The sequence below is a fragment of the Alexandromys fortis genome, unplaced genomic scaffold (genome assembly GCF_014885135.2).
Source record: "Alexandromys fortis isolate MF-2015 unplaced genomic scaffold, M_Fortis_MF-2015_v1.1 scaffold_165, whole genome shotgun sequence".
Classification (NCBI taxonomy): Eukaryota; Metazoa; Chordata; class Mammalia; order Rodentia; family Cricetidae; genus Alexandromys; species Alexandromys fortis.
The window spans coordinates 2,250,467-2,266,801 of NW_026068038.1; the positions used below are offsets into that span (position 1 = coordinate 2,250,467).

Consider the following 16,335-nt stretch of genomic DNA (forward strand, 5'->3'; position numbering starts at 1 on the left):
GAGAGAGAGAGAGAGAGAGAGAGAGAGAGAGAGAGAGAGAGAGAGAGAGAGAGAGACTGTGCGCCCTCTAGTGGCAGTGGCAGTGTTTGCCAGTTCGGAATGAACAAGAACTGGGCGGCTTTGACTCTGGTTCACTTCTACGACCAGAAGCTGATGAAATGGAAAGTCAATGTGTTGTAAAAGGTGAGCGGAGGAAGGCAGAAGGATGGGGCGGGGGAGGGGGGCGACGACAGAGATGAGAGGGGCAGCAGAGGCAACACCTAGAGAGCAGGGGTAGACGGAGGATTGACAATGTGAATACTGCAAGTTGGCCCCGTGGTTTCTCCATTTCTCTCTGTGTTGGGAATTTTTCATGTTGGGCAGTTTCCAGGCACTGCCTGTTGCCTGCCACAACTTCCGAACCAATGCCTAATGCTCTTTTCCTTAACTTTCTCTGGTGGCCCCGCTTTGGGATGCTGAAAATATGGCCTTTGAGAAGATGATCTCTGGCTGGGGGTGTGGCTCAAGGATGGGTGGCATCCCCAGCTCTGCAGAGGAGGAGCAGGAGCAGGAGAAGAAGGAGGTGGAGGGGTAAGGGAAAGAGGAGAAAGGGAGGAGGAGGGAAGGGAGAAGGGAGAGAAAGGAGAGGACGGGAAGGAAGAGGAAGGGGAGTCGAGGAAGGGGAGAGGAGATCCTACTGTGGAGGTTTTCCTTCCAGGTGGACATGAGGCCACTGCTGAGCACCGAGTTTCAGCGAGCTACATGACTTCTCAGAACCTGTCTCTTCTGTCCACACCTGCCGCACCTGCCCTCCATCCCAGGACGAGGCAGCCATGGTTCAGCTGCTCCAGCTGCTACTATTTTTCTAATTGGCACAGAGGCAGCCCCAGGTCTCTGGAAATCCTTTAGGTCTAGGAACTCTGTGTGTGTGTGTGTGTGTGTGTGTGTGTGTGTGTGTGTGTGTGTGTGTAGTGGGGTGGGGTGGGAGGGGGGAGTGATGATCGCTGTAGTAGGCCTGACAGAGAACCCATGCGTGTGCTGTTGGCATTTACAAACCTCAGCTGGGTAGGCGTGGCCATCCACCACGTGCTCCGAGCCCCACGCGTTCGCTGCTCCCCAGTGGAAGTGAAACTGCTTCAGCCTGTAGTGGTTTCCCAGGGGCCCACCACTGATCCCTGGAAACAAGAGAAGGGACACTTGTGCCTGGGCTTTGTGTGGGCTCAACATTGCGAGCGGGGAGGGGGATGTTGGGGGGGCGAGGGCAACAGAAACATTCTACACCCCCCACCCCCCCACCCCCCGAGACAGGGAGGTCTGTGAAAGGTGAGCCTGGCCTGGGTTTGGCTACCTAGGCCCGGAGAGTGGTGCCTACCACACGGCAGGGGCCTAGTAAACTCTAGGATAAGCAAAGACCATGCCTGAGCACAGCCACTGGATGGCAGTAAGGATCCTGAGTCCCTGCAGGTTGTGCCACACATAGACACGGGTGGGGTCTCTGAGATGTGCTAATCTTACAACGATTTCCAAGAGCTTCTTTTCTTCCGAGGCAGGGGCTCATGTAGCCCAGGTTGGTGCTGAACTTCATGTGTATCTGAGGCTGACTTTGAACTTCTGATCCTCTCACCTCTACCTCCTGAGTTCTGGGATTACAGGGGGGTGTCATTGCGTCTGCTTTTCTGCTGTCCTGGGGTTGGACGGTGACAAAGTCACTGCTGTCCAGTGTAGGGCTGGGAACCCATTGACAAGCTCCCAGGTGTCTAATCACCTTTCTTCTGGCTGGTGACATATTTCCATTCAGCTGCCGGGCAGAGATCATGGAGCAACGCCGCCCCCTAGCTTCCTCTCGGGATCATGCTTAGGTGGCTTTCTTAGGCAGCCAGGGACCATCTGCCCAGCAAACGGGACCACCCATATGGACTGGACCCCCCACATCAGTTAGCCGGCAAAAACGTCCCCCTCAGCCAGGACCACATGCCAATCTCATCTGAGCGATCCTTCTAGTGACACCCCTTCTCGGTGGCTCTAGGCTGTGTCAAAGGCTGACCAGGCTGGGCGATGGTGGCGCACACCTTTAATCCTAGCACTCGGGAGGCAGAGGCAGGCAGATCTCTGTGAGTCCAGCCTGGTCTACAAAGTGAGTTCCAAGACAGCCAGGACCATTACCCAGAGAAACCATGTCTTTAAAAACCAAACCAAACCAGAAAGCAAGATCGATGGCTCCTGAGGAACAACACCTGATTTGAGAAGTTATTCTCGGGCTTCTACACGGGCACACATGTACACAACACACTCACTGCTGAATTATATCTGGAATTTTTAATACCCAGAACCAGTCTTCTCCCCAGTGAGTGACAGTCTGACCAGTGGATGCCAGTTACACACTGGGTGTTGAGGTTCTGGTCGGCGGATGAAAGGGTCCAGGCTAAGGCAAATCTACGGTGGAGCTTACATTCCAAGATTCTGTTTGATTTTCTTGGGGTACATGCAAAAGGGGCAGCTTTCACTGGAGGGGTGACAAACATGCTAGGGTCTCCACCAAAATGATGATGATGACAAAGAAGGAGCAGCTGCAAGTCTGCCAGGCCTGCACCAACAATCCTTGTCGCAAAGTCACCCGCACCCTCCCTTCCTGGGGGCAGGGATGACCAGGATACGGTCAGAGGTGGAGGGAAAGGGCTCCAGGTTCCTTTCTTCCAGGACCATCCTTGAGTACCCACCTGGACTTGGAGGAGAAGAAAGTTACCCCAGACTCCATTAGGATAGGAAGGGACCTGAACTCCAATCATGGCCCTTTAACAGATAAAGTCTAAAGATCATCCTAGTCCAACGGGGGCCAGGCTTTGACTCCACACTCTTCCTGACAACATCAGAAGACCCTTTGCAAATTAGTGCCTATGAATTGGAGGTCCTGTCTGCTTCAGTGAAACATGGCAGCCCCTCAAAGGTGGGAGGCCTGATGAAGGACAGCCCTGCAGGGTGCTGGGGACCCTCTGGGACAGGCAGGAGACATTATTTATATCTGAGCAAGGAGCTTGCTAGTTCTATGGGGACTACTGTGCAGTGGGGATGAAGCAAGCTCACTGAAAACCCCAAAGGCTGAAGTATACCAAATAAAAATAAGGGAAGGCCAGACATGGTTGTGCACACATTTAATCTCAGCACTCTGGAGGCAGAGGCAGGGAGATCTCTAAGAGTTCAAAGACAGCCTGGTCCACATGGTGAGTTCAAGGCTGGCCGGGGCTACACAGTGACATCCTGTCTGGACCAAAGACAAGGGTGTTTGAAGAGAGAGAGTACTTGGTGGCCTGCCGAGGAGGCTCAGTGGAAAGGCAAGTGGGGTTTCAATGTCTCCCAGCAAAGGAAAGTGACCATGTGACTTGCACTGGGCAGGAAAGACTCCAGGAAAGCAAAGCAATGGGGGAGAGGCCAGAAATCTGGGGATCTCTGGGACTCAGAGCTTGGAGCGTTTTTGAGTCCGGTGCACTGCAGCCATAGTGCAGCCTCATCATTCACGAATGCACACACGCAGAGGAGCAGGCTTGGGCCCTTTCAAGTTGGAACAGAAAACTCTCACTGTGTCGGTGTTTCTAAAATTAGCCCTGACAGCCAAGCAGCAAGTGTGCTTATTTCAGGACTGGGAAGGCATCCTTCACGGCTCTTTCCGCTGTCTGGGTCTGCAGGCACAAGGGCTCTAGCTGGAACCCTTCTACAGAGATGATCCTGGCCTGCCTAGCTCTTCGTGCCTTCCAGCTTTGGTTCCCCTCTTCAAGAGTAGAGTCCCAGTAAGGATTGAGTCCCACGGGAGGTATACTGTCCAGCATGTAGGAAGCTTTCAAGGAAATAGGACAGTAGTCGTTCACGTGTGTCTGGGGTAAGATAGCTGGGAACAAGTGTCACAGGCCAAACCTCCATGCCCCGGTATTTTGTTTTCTGGTCTCCAGCTCTTCTAGCTGTCGGTGGTGAACACTTAGCACACACCGTGAGGTGACTGAACGACAAGCAATAGGCTGTACATAATGATAACACAGTAACTTATTTAAGAGAAGAGGCAATCTGAGTCTTGAGAAATAGAGCCTTTTGCCAGTCTCAGCCCCCAGACTGCCTGCAGCACTGTTTGTCCACTGAGGCCTGACTACTCGTCACCCTGTGTTCTCTGAGAGCAGGTACTTCTGAGATCATGGAGATAAAATTGGGCGATTACGTCAGCCAGAGTCAGACTCTCCAAGTAAAACAAGTGACATTTAAGGCTCAGAGTGCCCAGCGATGGCTGGTCGCCTCGCCTCCGTTAATAGCCACCTATTTGTAATTCGGGTCTTTTCCCAGGACACAGTGGGCTTTTGGCAGGAACAGCAGCTGCTTTAGGGCTTAAAGTTAGCATAAGAGAAGCTTGGGAAACTTCTTGTTGGTCAGAACCAGGAAAAGCAGAGGATCTTGCGAAGGGTAGCGCGTTCCGTGCCGCCTCTGAATTTAACCAGTTGCCAACCTGTGCCAACAGTTGCCAAGGCCAAAGCTTCTCTGCTCCTGATCCTATCTAGGTGAGGGTAAGCCACAGCTGGCTAACCGCTGTTGCCAGTGCTGAGCCCCACAGAACCCAGACTTGAACACCAAGCCAAGCTCAGATCAGCTGGAGTGTGGTTTTACTGAGGTGCCATCTCATAGGTGGCATTTGCAGAAGAAGAAGACCTGTCTTACAGGAACAAAGGAAAGAACAAACGCAAACAAAGGCAAGGTCCCTGGTGTCCCAAAAGACTTGGCACCCCACAGCCACTCACTGTTGCTCTGACTTCTAAGAACGTTACTCAGTAATGATAATGTTATAATCAAGGTTACAGTTGAAGAACTAGCCTGCCTCCATTTTAGGCTTAAAGTACGGCTCAGTGGTTAGGAGCACTGACTGCTCTTCCAGAGGACCTAGGTTCAATTCCCAGCATCCACATGGCAGCATACAACTGTCTGTAACTCCAGTTCCAGGGGATCTGACACCCTTATCCAGACATGCAAGCAAAGCACCAATGCACATACTATAAAAAATAAGTAAATTTAGAGATGTGTGTGTGTAATTATGAAATAATAAACTTTTTAAAAAATCTTATAGTAAAGACAAACTAGGTTCACTCAGGTTTATGATTAAACCTCTGTTTCTCAAGCAGTGAGCAATGCCCCACCTGTAACTTTAACTACAAATGGTTCTGAACAGACTGTTCCAGGAATGGCAATCATGTCTTTGTTTCAAAAGTTGCTTGTAACCGTCTTGCAACTTTGTTTAAAAAAGTTAGATGGCCACCCAGGTTGTGATTACCTTATTCTCATTGCTTGTTAAATTCTGCTCCCTTAATCCCCACCAATTTCTCCCTGTTTGGAAACTTGTAACCCCTGAGCTATGAAAACCTTGTCTTTCCACTTAAGGAAATGTTCAGTCATTAGAGAAATACAAATCAAAACAACTCTGAGATTCCATCTTACACCTGTAAGAATGGCCAAGATCAAAAACACTGATGACAATTTATGCTGGAGAGTTTGTGGGGAAAAGGGAACACTCCTGCATTGCTGGTGGGAGTGCAAGCTGGTACAGCACCTTTGGATGTCAGTGTGGCGATTTCTCAGAAAAGTAGGAAACAACCTTCCTCAAGACTTAATAATACCACTTTGGGGTATATATCCAAAGGATGCTCAATCGTGCCACAAGGACATATACTCAACTATGTTCATAGCAGCTTTGTTTGTCATAGCCAGAACCTGGAAACAACCTAAATGCCCCTCGACCAAAGAATGGATAAGGAAAATATGGTACATTTAAACAATGGAGTATTACATAGCAGAAAAAATAACGACATCTTGAAATTTGCAGGCAAATGGATAGAGCTAGAAAACATCATTTTGAGTGAGGTAACCCAGAACCAGAAAGACAATTATCACATGTACTCACTCATAAGTGGTTTTTAAACACAAAGCAAAGAAAACCAGCCTACAAACCACAATTCCAGAGAACCTAGACAACAATGAGGAGCCTAAGAGAGACTTACATAGATCTAATCTACATGGGAAGTAGAAAAAGACAAGATCTCCTGAGTAAATTGGGAGCATGGGGACCTTGGGAGAGGGTTGAAGGGGAGGGGAGATGCAGGGAAGGGAGCAGAGAAAAATGTAGAGCTCAATAAAAATCAATAAAAAAAAAAAGAAAAAAACCCTTGTCTTTCTCATATCCAATGCTGACTTTTTGAACTTCGCCTTAGGAGATGGCAGCCAGTGTACACGAATCAAAAAGTTCGCTTTAATTAATTACTTGCTGTAATTAATTTGGCCATGATAATTTGGGTTGATAGTCTGTCTTGACCCATCTTTGGGATTAACACAGCACCTGAAAGAGACACGGTTTCTCCCAAGGTAGGACCTTCCTGTACAGACTTTGTCAGACATGGCTTCAGACAAACATGCGTTAAGAGCCAGGCATGGTGGCACACACTTGCAGTCCCAGTTCTCAGGAGGCTGAGGCGGAAGGATATCTTGAGTGTGAGCCTGGCCTGGGTTACATAGTGAGTCCCAGTCAAAACACCAAGGAAGGAGACAAAGCAAAAAGAATGGGAAGCCAGCAGGAAGGAAGGAAGAAGCCAGCATCCATTAGAAGGGAGCCCCCCAAGCACTCTCTCCTCAACTTCATGTAGCATCTTGAGCTCATCAATCCACACCCCAGTGGTCAGACTCAGGGGTCCCCGGAGTCTTCTCTCTACTGGAGATGTTTCCAGCAGGCCCTTCACCTAGCTAGGATCTGGGTCTGTTAGAAGACATTGCAGAGACCTGCGATACAAGCAAGGATTTCTTTCTCTTTCTCTCTTTTTTTTTTAATATAAATTTATTTGTCTATTTGACATTCCGGCTGCAGTTTCCCCTCCCTCCTCTCCTACCAGTCCGTCCTCCACTCCTCCTCCCTTTCTGCTTAGGAAAGCACGGGTCTCCTACGGGTATCAATAAAACGTGGCATGTTGAGTTGCAGTGAGACTAAGCACCTCCCCTGGAACGAGGCTGGGCAAGGTGACCCAGTATAGTGAGTAGGGTCCCAAAAGCCAGTAAAAGAGTGGGAGACAGTCCCTGTTCCCACTGTTAGGAGTCCCACAAGCAGACCAAGCTATACAACTGTAACAGTAACAGTAACCTGCAGAGGGCCTAGGTCAGTCCCATGCAGGCTTTCTGGTTGTCCGTTCAGTCTCTGTGAGGCCCTATGAGCCCAGGTTAGTTAATTCTGTGAGTTTTCTTGTGATGTCCTTGACCCCTCTGGCTCCCACAATCCTTTCTCCTCCTCTTCGTCAGGATTCCCTGAACCCCACCTAATGTTTGTCTACAGTTCTGCATCTGTTTCCATCAGTTGCTGGATGAAGCCTCTCTGATGACAATTGGGCTAAGCACCAATCTGATCACAGAGATAAGGAAGGATTTCTTATTGCTGTTCTTACTGCCCTGTCTCCAGGTCACTTGTCCATTTAGGAGTCTTGGTTTATCTGGGTACTTCATGCTTCCTTTCAGTTTATTCTAACAGGCAGGCTTTCTCTGGTGTGCAACTGGTGACCCCTGGTGGACAGAAGTGAAATCTGTAACTTCAAACTCCCAGACACGTGGCTGGGAGCCTGGTCTGTGGTGGCCAAGGGCAGCACCCTCGGACATGGGCTCTCAAGAATAAAGCTGCCTAGGGTGTCTTGGCTTTGGTGACATGTAGGGAAATATTAGTTTAAGATGTGTTACGTTTGTTTATGCTGTGGAATATTTGTTTAATGATGCAAAGATGTGTTAACATTCTTTTATGTTGTATTTGGTTAACTCTGTAAACCTGGTGTTGTTTTGCCTGGCTAAACCACCTGATCAGTTGAGTAAGGAGCTGAACAGCCAATATTTAGGCAGGAGAGAAATAGCTGGGGCTGGTGGGCAGAGAGAATAAATAGGAGAAGAAATCTAGGGAAGAGAGGGATGAGAAAAGGATATGAAGATGAGGATGCCAGGGGCAGCTACCCAGCCAGCTGTAGAGTAAGAAGAAAAGAAAGTTATATAGAACAAAGAAAGGTTAAAAGCCTAGAGGCAAACTGTAGTTAAAGAGAAATGGGATAATTTAAGCTTGAAAAGCTAACTAGAGTCAGGTGGTGGTAGTGCATGCCTTTAATCCACTCAGAAGGCAGATCTCTGTGAGTTCGAGGCCAACCTGGTCTATAAGAGCTAGTTCCAGGACAGCTAGGGCTGTTACACAGAGAAACCCTGTCTCAAAAACAAACAAACAAACAAAAGCAAAAAGAAAAGAAAAGCTAACTAGGAACAATCCAAGCCAAGGCTGGGCATTCATAAGCAAGACTAAATAACTCTCTATGTATTTATTTGGGAGCTGGGTGGCAGGCCCCCAAAGGGGGGGGGGAAAACTACAATGATAACTGTCTTATGTGGGATGTCCTTCTGTGTATGTGTTACTTTCATTGGTTGATGAATAAAGCTGTTTTGGTCAATGGCTTAGTAGAGTAAAGGTAGGTGGGAAATCCAAACTCAGATACATATAGAGAGAGTAGGAGAAGTCAAAGAGACGCCATGTAATTGCTGAAGGAGGACGCAAGACTCATTCGGTAAGCCACAGTCTTGTGGTGATACACAGATTAATAGAAATGGGTTAATTTAAGATGCAAGAGTTAGTTAATAAGAAGCCTGAGCTAATAGGCCAAGCAGTGTTGTAATTAATATAGCTTCTGTGTGGTTATTTGGGTCTGGGAGGTCGGGAAATGAACGCACAGTCTCCATCAACAACTATCAGTTGTTACTTAGAGGATCAGAGGCCTTGGTGGACTATAGAGATGTTATGGGAATTTTTACAGGCAAAGCTTGGATCCTGGCAGCCCCAACGAGCTAGACTCAGTCTCTCATCCCAATATCTTTCTTAAAGAGACAGGTAGTGAAAAGCAGAGAAAGGGGACTTATTCAATGTAGCCACACTGGGAAGAGGAAGAAATACAGACATACAAAACTACCCTCAAGTCCATCCCTCGGGTCCTAATAGGAGATTTGGGGTTAAATTCAGAGTAAAGGGTAGGTACGACTAAGCAGACCTAGTCACGGTGTGGTCCCACCCAACAGTGATCCTTTCCTGTCACAGTTTAGTCTCTAGATGGGGCCTCACACAGCTGTCAGAACCATCCTGGGAGGTGAGGTCATCCTCTGACCGACACCAGGATTCAGCCTTTCCATTCCACTGTGAGTTCCTGGGGGGAAATGTAATTCTTCCAGGTCCATGTTTCCATATTCTGATAACCGAAGCGTCTCTCTCGGTTGTTTTCTTTCTGGCCAGGACTGTAACAGAGTGACCTCAGTTCACCTCAGCCATTCGGGGTGTCAGTGTTACACAGGTGCTTGAACTGACTGAATGGGTCTTAGTGAGCAAGTTCTCTATGGTCAGAGAAAGCCCCCTTGAGCTCCGGGCTAGCGTCTGCTTCCTGCATCTTGGCATTCCCTCTGTTGGACAGCCTAGCAGAGGGCATGAAGCCAGCACTTGGCTGCAACCACAGTGGGCGAAGAGGTCCTGTACTGAATGCTTAATCCTTTGGCAGGGTTCCAGGTGCCCTCATTTTCAATCCCTCCTTCCAGTTCCATGGAGCCAGGGTGCAGCTTCAGTAACGCAGCAGCAGAGGGTTGACCAGAGGGCTGACTGGCCTCTCACACGCCCAACTGATAAGTAGATGGGGGCACACTCTGCCCTTTCTGTTCCCCCAAGGTCCAGCTTGCTGCTCTAAACACCATCTCATGCTCCCCTCCACCGGGAAGCTTCCATGGGGTGCTGGCTCCCTGGTTGCTATGTCCTGTGTGACAACCCTGCCTCCACACCCTCTGTCTTCATCCTTTTTTCCCTACAGCCTCTCTGTTGCCTCCCTTGGCAAGGCCTTTAGTCCAGGGGTCTTCAGCCATTCACAGGCTCTATCTGCTTCCATGATTCATCGCCCTGGCAATGACGACCTATAAGAGACAGGCAGTGAGCAACCGAAAGAGGTTTGAACTAACACAACAGCCACTGCAGACCTTCGTCTTAAAGAGAGGTGGGAGTATGTGGGGGTGGGGGTGGGGTGAAATCAGGGGTCTGAGACTGAGAGGGATGGGAACAGTGGCAGGCAGTAGTGCCAGGACAGGCCCTCAGAGTGACTGGGGAGGCTCTCCCGACTCCACCGCTAGAGATGCTGCTCTCTGGAACTTGAAGGTGCAGCGTGCAATGGCCACATCAAAGAGAGCTGCAAACCTGCGGAGTGTGGCTCTTATGCCCCTGCCCAGCCCTCACCAGCCTTAACTAGTTTGCTTTTTCCTCAGCCTGGCATGGGAAGGGACCCTACTCTGTTTCTGGTTTTTTTCTCTCAAGGCATCAAGACTCAGGTGACTGCTGGCGACATGCTTTCTCCCCCTTAGGTGAGCACCACCTCCCAGCCCCGCCCAGGTTCCCCTTCTTTGCTGAGTCTGTGACATCATGGAAGAGAAGAATGGCCACTGTGTTAGTTACTTGTTGATTCCTGAGACCCAGCACCTCCCAGAAGCAACTTAAGATTTGTCCAGGTTTACATTGGTTCTCAGTTTCCAGAGGGGAAATTGCGTCCATTGTGTCGGGGAAGGAGGGCAGAGCAGCTCCGTGACGGTAGGAGTGGAAACCAGAGAAAGGAGGCAGGGGCTGGGGAGACGACTCAGTTACACAAGCCTGGGGACCTAATCCCCACATAAACAGCAAGGCACGGTGCGGTGCTTGCGTATGTAACCCCAGTGCTAGAGAGGTGACGACAGACAGAGCTAGGGCTCCCTGGCCAGCTGACCTAGGCTAGTGGGTGAGTCTCAGGCCAGAGAGAGATCCTGTGTCTCAAAAATCAAGGTGGACAGCTCCTGAGGATGACACCTGGGGTTGACCTCTGACCTCTCTATGCACAAGCATGCACACACACACACACACACACACACACAAGTAAGGAGAGGAAAGGGAAGGATTGAGGATAATATATGGCCCTAAGACTTGCCCCAGTGACCTACTTCCTCTAGAAAGGCCCCATCTCCCAATGGTTCTATACCTCAATGAACAGAGGCATCAGTGGGGGACCAGATATTCAGGTGCTCCCGCCTAGGGGAACATTTCAGGTTCAAAGGTTGACTGCTTGGACCCCAGCCCCTAAATCCCAGTCCAGGCTCACCTGACTCCTCAGAGGAATCGTCAAACTCCACCTGGAAGAAGTAACCGGTGTTCCAGAGGTACCTGCAGGTTGTCGCATCATAGGAGATCCTGAGCGGTGTCAATTGTGGGTCATACACACTGTTCCTCCATTGAATGTTGATGGGAGACTGCCGGGTGCCTTCCAGTGAGGAGACAGGACCAGTCCAGAGGGGGTGCCCTGGAGGCAGAGAGGATACCTTCACTGAGGGTCAGTAGGGCAGGCATGAAGCATCAGGACCTAAAAGCTCTGAGAAAAAGACCCAGTAGGGAACCATGGGCACCCATGGCTTTTATTCCAGCACTCAGGAGGCAGAGGCAAGGTATCTCTGGGAGCTTGAGGCCAGCTGGGTCCCCAAGCCTGGGATACCTGTGCTCTATTAAGAGGGCCTTGGAGCGGCAGGGACCTCGACCACATCTGGGGTAAGAGAGACTCAAGAATTTACATGTCACAAACCATGCCTTTGATTTTCCCACTGGGCAATGGGTGTTTAACACAGCTGCAGAAGGCTCAGTTGAAACCACATGCAGGCGTGTCCAAAGGCCCTAGAAGAGCTCTCTTCCAGCCTGGCATCTCAGCTTCCCTGACTCAGAAACTCAAGGTGTGAGAAGCGTGGATATTTTCGGATCTGTTTGCTGGGCTGTGTAAATGAGATCACCAAGAGGGAAACATCTGTACTGAGCAGAGCATCTGCCGGACGTGATGGGGAGCTGCTATTTGGACGTGAGGGGGAGCTGCTCATTGGTACATCCAAAGTGTCCATGCCTCCTGAATATGAAATGAGTCTCAAATACTCACATTAGCCTCATAGGACCTCTTAGAGCAAGATGAGGCCCACGCTAGGTAAAGTTGGCCTCATGCTCCGGCCTGCTGGACCTCACCGTAATTCCAACCCTTGGAAGCAGAGGCAGGCAGATCTCTGTGAGTTTGAGGCCGGCCTGGTCTACATAGTGTTGGGGGATATTTGATCACACTGTGAACCTCAAGTTAGCATTTATTTTAATTAAATAAAATTAGCCTTGGGTCAGGAGGCTAAGTTAGCAACTAGTTGGCAGAAAGTAACCACTGAGTCTCAGAGGGCACCTGGAGGAGATGAGACACAAGGGAAGTAATGGGGAGGGATTTGGAGTGGCTTTTTAGAATTATTTATTTATTTATTTTGGCAGAGCAGAAGGACATGTTTTTTGGGAGACACCAGCCAGGAGAGAAGGTTAGTTAGTTGTTCCTCAGCCTCTCTAAGTTAGCAGGTTTTCAGCCCAGCCTTTGAGTCTTGAGTTTTATTTATAAACAGAAGAGTAGAGATTTAGTTAAAGCTACCTCCAGCGGCAGCAACAGAGCCAGTGCCTGCAGGCACAGAATTCCCGCCAACATGGTAAGACTACGGCCTGAGTCCAGGCTGCTGCTACAGAATCAGGCCCTAGCAGCGGAGTCGCAATCCTGGCTGAAATATTATTAATTATATTATTAATCCCATCTCTTAAAAAGCAGAGGCAGGCAGATCTCTGAGTGAGAGGCCAGGCTGGTCTATGGAGTGAGTATCAGGACAGCTAGGGCTACACAGCAAAACCCTGTCTCTCTCAAGGACCTTGTCTTTGGGCTGAGCAGGTAACAGGAAGAGCAGACAGAAGAGGCCGTTGTTGGGGGCAGCAGTATTGACGTGTACGCATGCGTACAATCATACACAGAAGCACTGAGAAGACAGCTGAAGAGTTCCAGAGAGTGGCAGGGTGGGGGGCACAGCAGTGGTGACATTGGACCTTGTGAAGATGGAAGATGAGAACCTGCCAACCGCTGTCACCAGATGACTTCCAGGGAGCTGTCAAACCTTAAGGGCCAAACTTCAGACCCTGTAGGCATGACAGCTGTATCACTAACTTCTGCCCCAGGTTGAAGATCCCCCCCCCCCAGACACATTCTGGAATAGTAACACTAGCAACAGCTGCCTGATGCTTCTCACAGCTGTTAGAGCCAAGGACTGCAGCAGCTGCCCAGTGCAGGGGTTAAAGCTCAGAGCCATGAGCCTGGAGCCTGGAGCCAGAAGACTCTGCCTTATAAAACCCAGGGCAGTGGGCCCTCAGCTCTCAGAGGGTGGATCTGTGAGCCTCTGGCTCTGCCAGTCTTAACCCCGGGCTTTGGACTCTCAGGGCCCAGGCTTCCAGCACCACAAAAGCTGCTTGCCCACAGTGTGTGTCTGGGTAGAACAGGACCTGGGCTTGCTGACCGGAAACAATGATATGCCCTTTAACAACTTGGAGTGGTAAATACATCTATCACCCTTCCGTGACAGCTGTGTAAGTTCCTCTGGGTGTGACATGACTACAGCCATCTTGGAATTAGAGCAGTTGTGATCATCCACAGGAGTCTCAGAATATGTTCCCTTTAACATTTCCTCACAGACAGAGTGGAAGAGAGTCACGAGACAGACCCTTAGCTGAGTTCGCAGCCATTCCCACTCTCCTTGCTCCGTGGATATGGGTAATCCTTCCTTACTTGCACCTGGTCTTGGAAGGTGCTAGACTGTAAAGAGGGTCCAGGCCACGGCCCTGGTGCAGGTTGTGTGGCAATCTAAGTGCGTGTACCCCCTCCAGTGTGGCCGGCCTTACAGGGAGTCTGGTCAGGGCTGGATTCTCTGTCTCCTAGAGGGTCTCAGAAGGTACTACACACCTGGGGACCCGTAAGGAGTACCTGGAGGGCTGGAGAGATGGCTCAGCCGTTAAGAGCATTGACTGTTCTTCCAGAGGACCCAGGGTCAATTCCCAGCACCTACCTGGCAGCTAACAACTGTCTGAAAATTCAGTTCTGGTGGATCTGATACCTTCACACCAATGCATATAAAATAAAGTTAAATAAACCATAAAAATATATTTTAAAAAGGAGTGCCTGAAAGGATAGGAAAGGAGAGGGGGTGACAGGGTTCCCACCCTAGATCCTCCTGGGTGGGGGTGTGATATGTGGGTCACAATAGCTGGTTTATGGAGGGTGGCTTGGATTTCTCACTCCCTGCATCTCTGAGTAGCTCCTGCCTCCAGAGTCTGGACACTGTGCTGGGACCACCGGGAGATGACGTTCATCACCCAGGCTCTTTGTCATCCTTCCAGGCCTGAGCTCCTGCTGGGCAGGAGCAGGCTTGGAGGCCTGGGTGCTTCTTTGGTTGCCTTGGGGTTTGCAGACAGAGCTGTGTGCTGCTGGGTACCCTGGGATGAACAGCAGAACCTGCATGCACCAGGCTTTCCACACTGGCTTCTTGCCAGATGCTGGAGACAGCATCCATCTTGCCTGTCCTGTGGATGAGGAAACTGAGGAGAGTAGGGAGGCAGGGCATTTAGTAAAGCTGTGACCTCTTCAAAGTCACCTGTTGACTACACTTAGGGCTGGGGCCTGGCCCTTCTAAACGCAGAAGCCCGAAGTCTTTAGGCCAGGCAGCTCGAGTGTTGAGTCAGGACACACATTTTACAGGAAGTGCCTTAGGCCCAGTTAGAGGCTTGAAGCACGCCTCTCCTTCTCTTTCACCTTGAACCAGAGTGAAGTGCTTCACTCAGGGCCACCAGAGACCAGAGACACCGAACAAATCAGGACGGAAGCCAGTCAGTTTTGGGTCGTGTTCCCTCTTAAAGCCATCCTAAGGACTGCGCTGACATTAACCCACACCTGGGAGAGGCTAAGGGTCTACTTACGGGCACAGCTGCCACGTTTCTCTGCACAGGAATGCCGGAAGCACTGGAGCTGTGGCCTCATGGCACAGAGAGGCCCCACGTGCCTGAGGATGGCTAAGGGCTTGTGGGGGCCTCTCCCCAGCCTCGTGGCTCTGAGCATAGTGTGTCAGTTCCCCACTGTCCACTCTTGTTTGATCAGGGCCAATGTGGAGTGGGGTGGAGTGGGGTACACCTCTGGTTTTTTTTTTTTTTTAGGAACTCATCAAAACCTCTGAACCTAGTGGTTAAATTTCAACTCTTGCCTGTCCCAGGTCAGGAGTGGATGACTTGGGACCAGTGGCCTTGGCTGGGAACAGGCCACTCAGGTCATTGATAAACAGCTGGGCAAGCCTGCCAGAGAGTTAAACTTGACATGGATTCCCCAAGAGCACCAGGAAGGATGTGAGGGATGGGCGAGGGTGAAGTCCCCGTTCCCTGTGGTGTTGACCCTGTTCTGGGGACATGTAGCTCAGACACAGAACTGTCACATGGGGGAAGAAGAGGGCAGGTTCAAGAGCTTAAGGAGGGTGGAGCCACAGTGGCTGAGTGGGGGCTGCGGTTGGGTGATCTGATTGTGGAGGCGAGGTGGCTGGAGATGCCCTAGACCCACAGCATGGACCCCACCTGATCCACATACAGTTCCTGAAGTAGGATGCTGTGTAGCGGGTGAGACCATGGACTCTGCCCAGAGGTTTGCCACCAACACCAACCGTGTCCCTTTCATGCATGAAGGGTCCACATAGGGACACAGTGCATTTGGTGGCCCCGGCCATGCTGCTTGGAGCAGCCTTTCTTAAAGGAAAATATGGAAGAAATGTCATTGTTACTATTGTTTTAGGCTTTGAGTCTGGGAGAGTATGGGGAAGTCTCACATCACAGACTTCACGTCTTAGATCTACAAAACCTGGATGATTGGGATGAAGTGTGAGTGGGCTGTGGGCTCAGGAATTGGAGAGAGGAGAGAGAGGAGGAAGATAAAGGGACACACAGAGAGACAGAGAGAGAGAGAGACAGAGAGAGAGAGACAGAGAGAGAGAGAGAGGGAACAGAATTGTGCTTTTTATTTTGTATTGTTTTTAATTTTTGCCTTTATTAATTTTATTTACATTCAGTCATATAATCAACACGTTCATTTTCAAAATGGAATAAAACTTTAAATTAATCTTATTTATTTCATGCATATGTTTACCCAGACACAAGTGGAGGTCAGAGGACAATTTGTGGAAGTCAGTTCTCTCCTTCCACCATGCAGATCCTGGGGGCATTAGGCTTGGCGTCAATCACCTTTACTAGGTGAGCCATCCTGCTGACACAAATAAATTCCTTTTATTTTAAGCTGAATTCTACACAGTGGCATTTCTGTCTCTTTTCTGTAGATGTGGGGAACTGCTTGGAGTAGTGGCCTGGGTCAGGAGTGCCTCCTAGCTGGCAAGAGGCTGGGCCAGGATGCCAAGGATTTTGAGTCCATC

At 50.0% G+C, this 16,335-nt stretch overlaps 1 protein-coding gene across 2 annotated transcripts in view; it reads right to left on the reverse strand.

Moving 5' to 3' along the window:
* Positions 1–15,055, reverse strand: part of Ca5a (carbonic anhydrase 5A) — a 25,864-nt gene extending 10,809 nt beyond the window's left edge. Inside the window, exons 1-3 of one of the 2 annotated variants that reach the window (XM_050165266.1) lie at positions 14,849–15,055; positions 11,157–11,354; positions 1,036–1,154 (exon numbers count right to left, since the gene is read on the reverse strand). In XM_050165266.1, coding sequence (XP_050021223.1) covers positions 1,036–1,154; positions 11,157–11,354; positions 14,849–14,987 — 456 coding nt within the window. In that variant the 5' untranslated portion in view covers positions 14,988–15,055. The remainder of the gene's footprint in view (positions 1–1,035; positions 1,155–11,156; positions 11,355–14,848) is intronic. The other variant, XM_050165265.1, reaches the window with a different exon arrangement.
* Between the last annotated feature and the right edge of the window lie 1,280 nt (positions 15,056–16,335).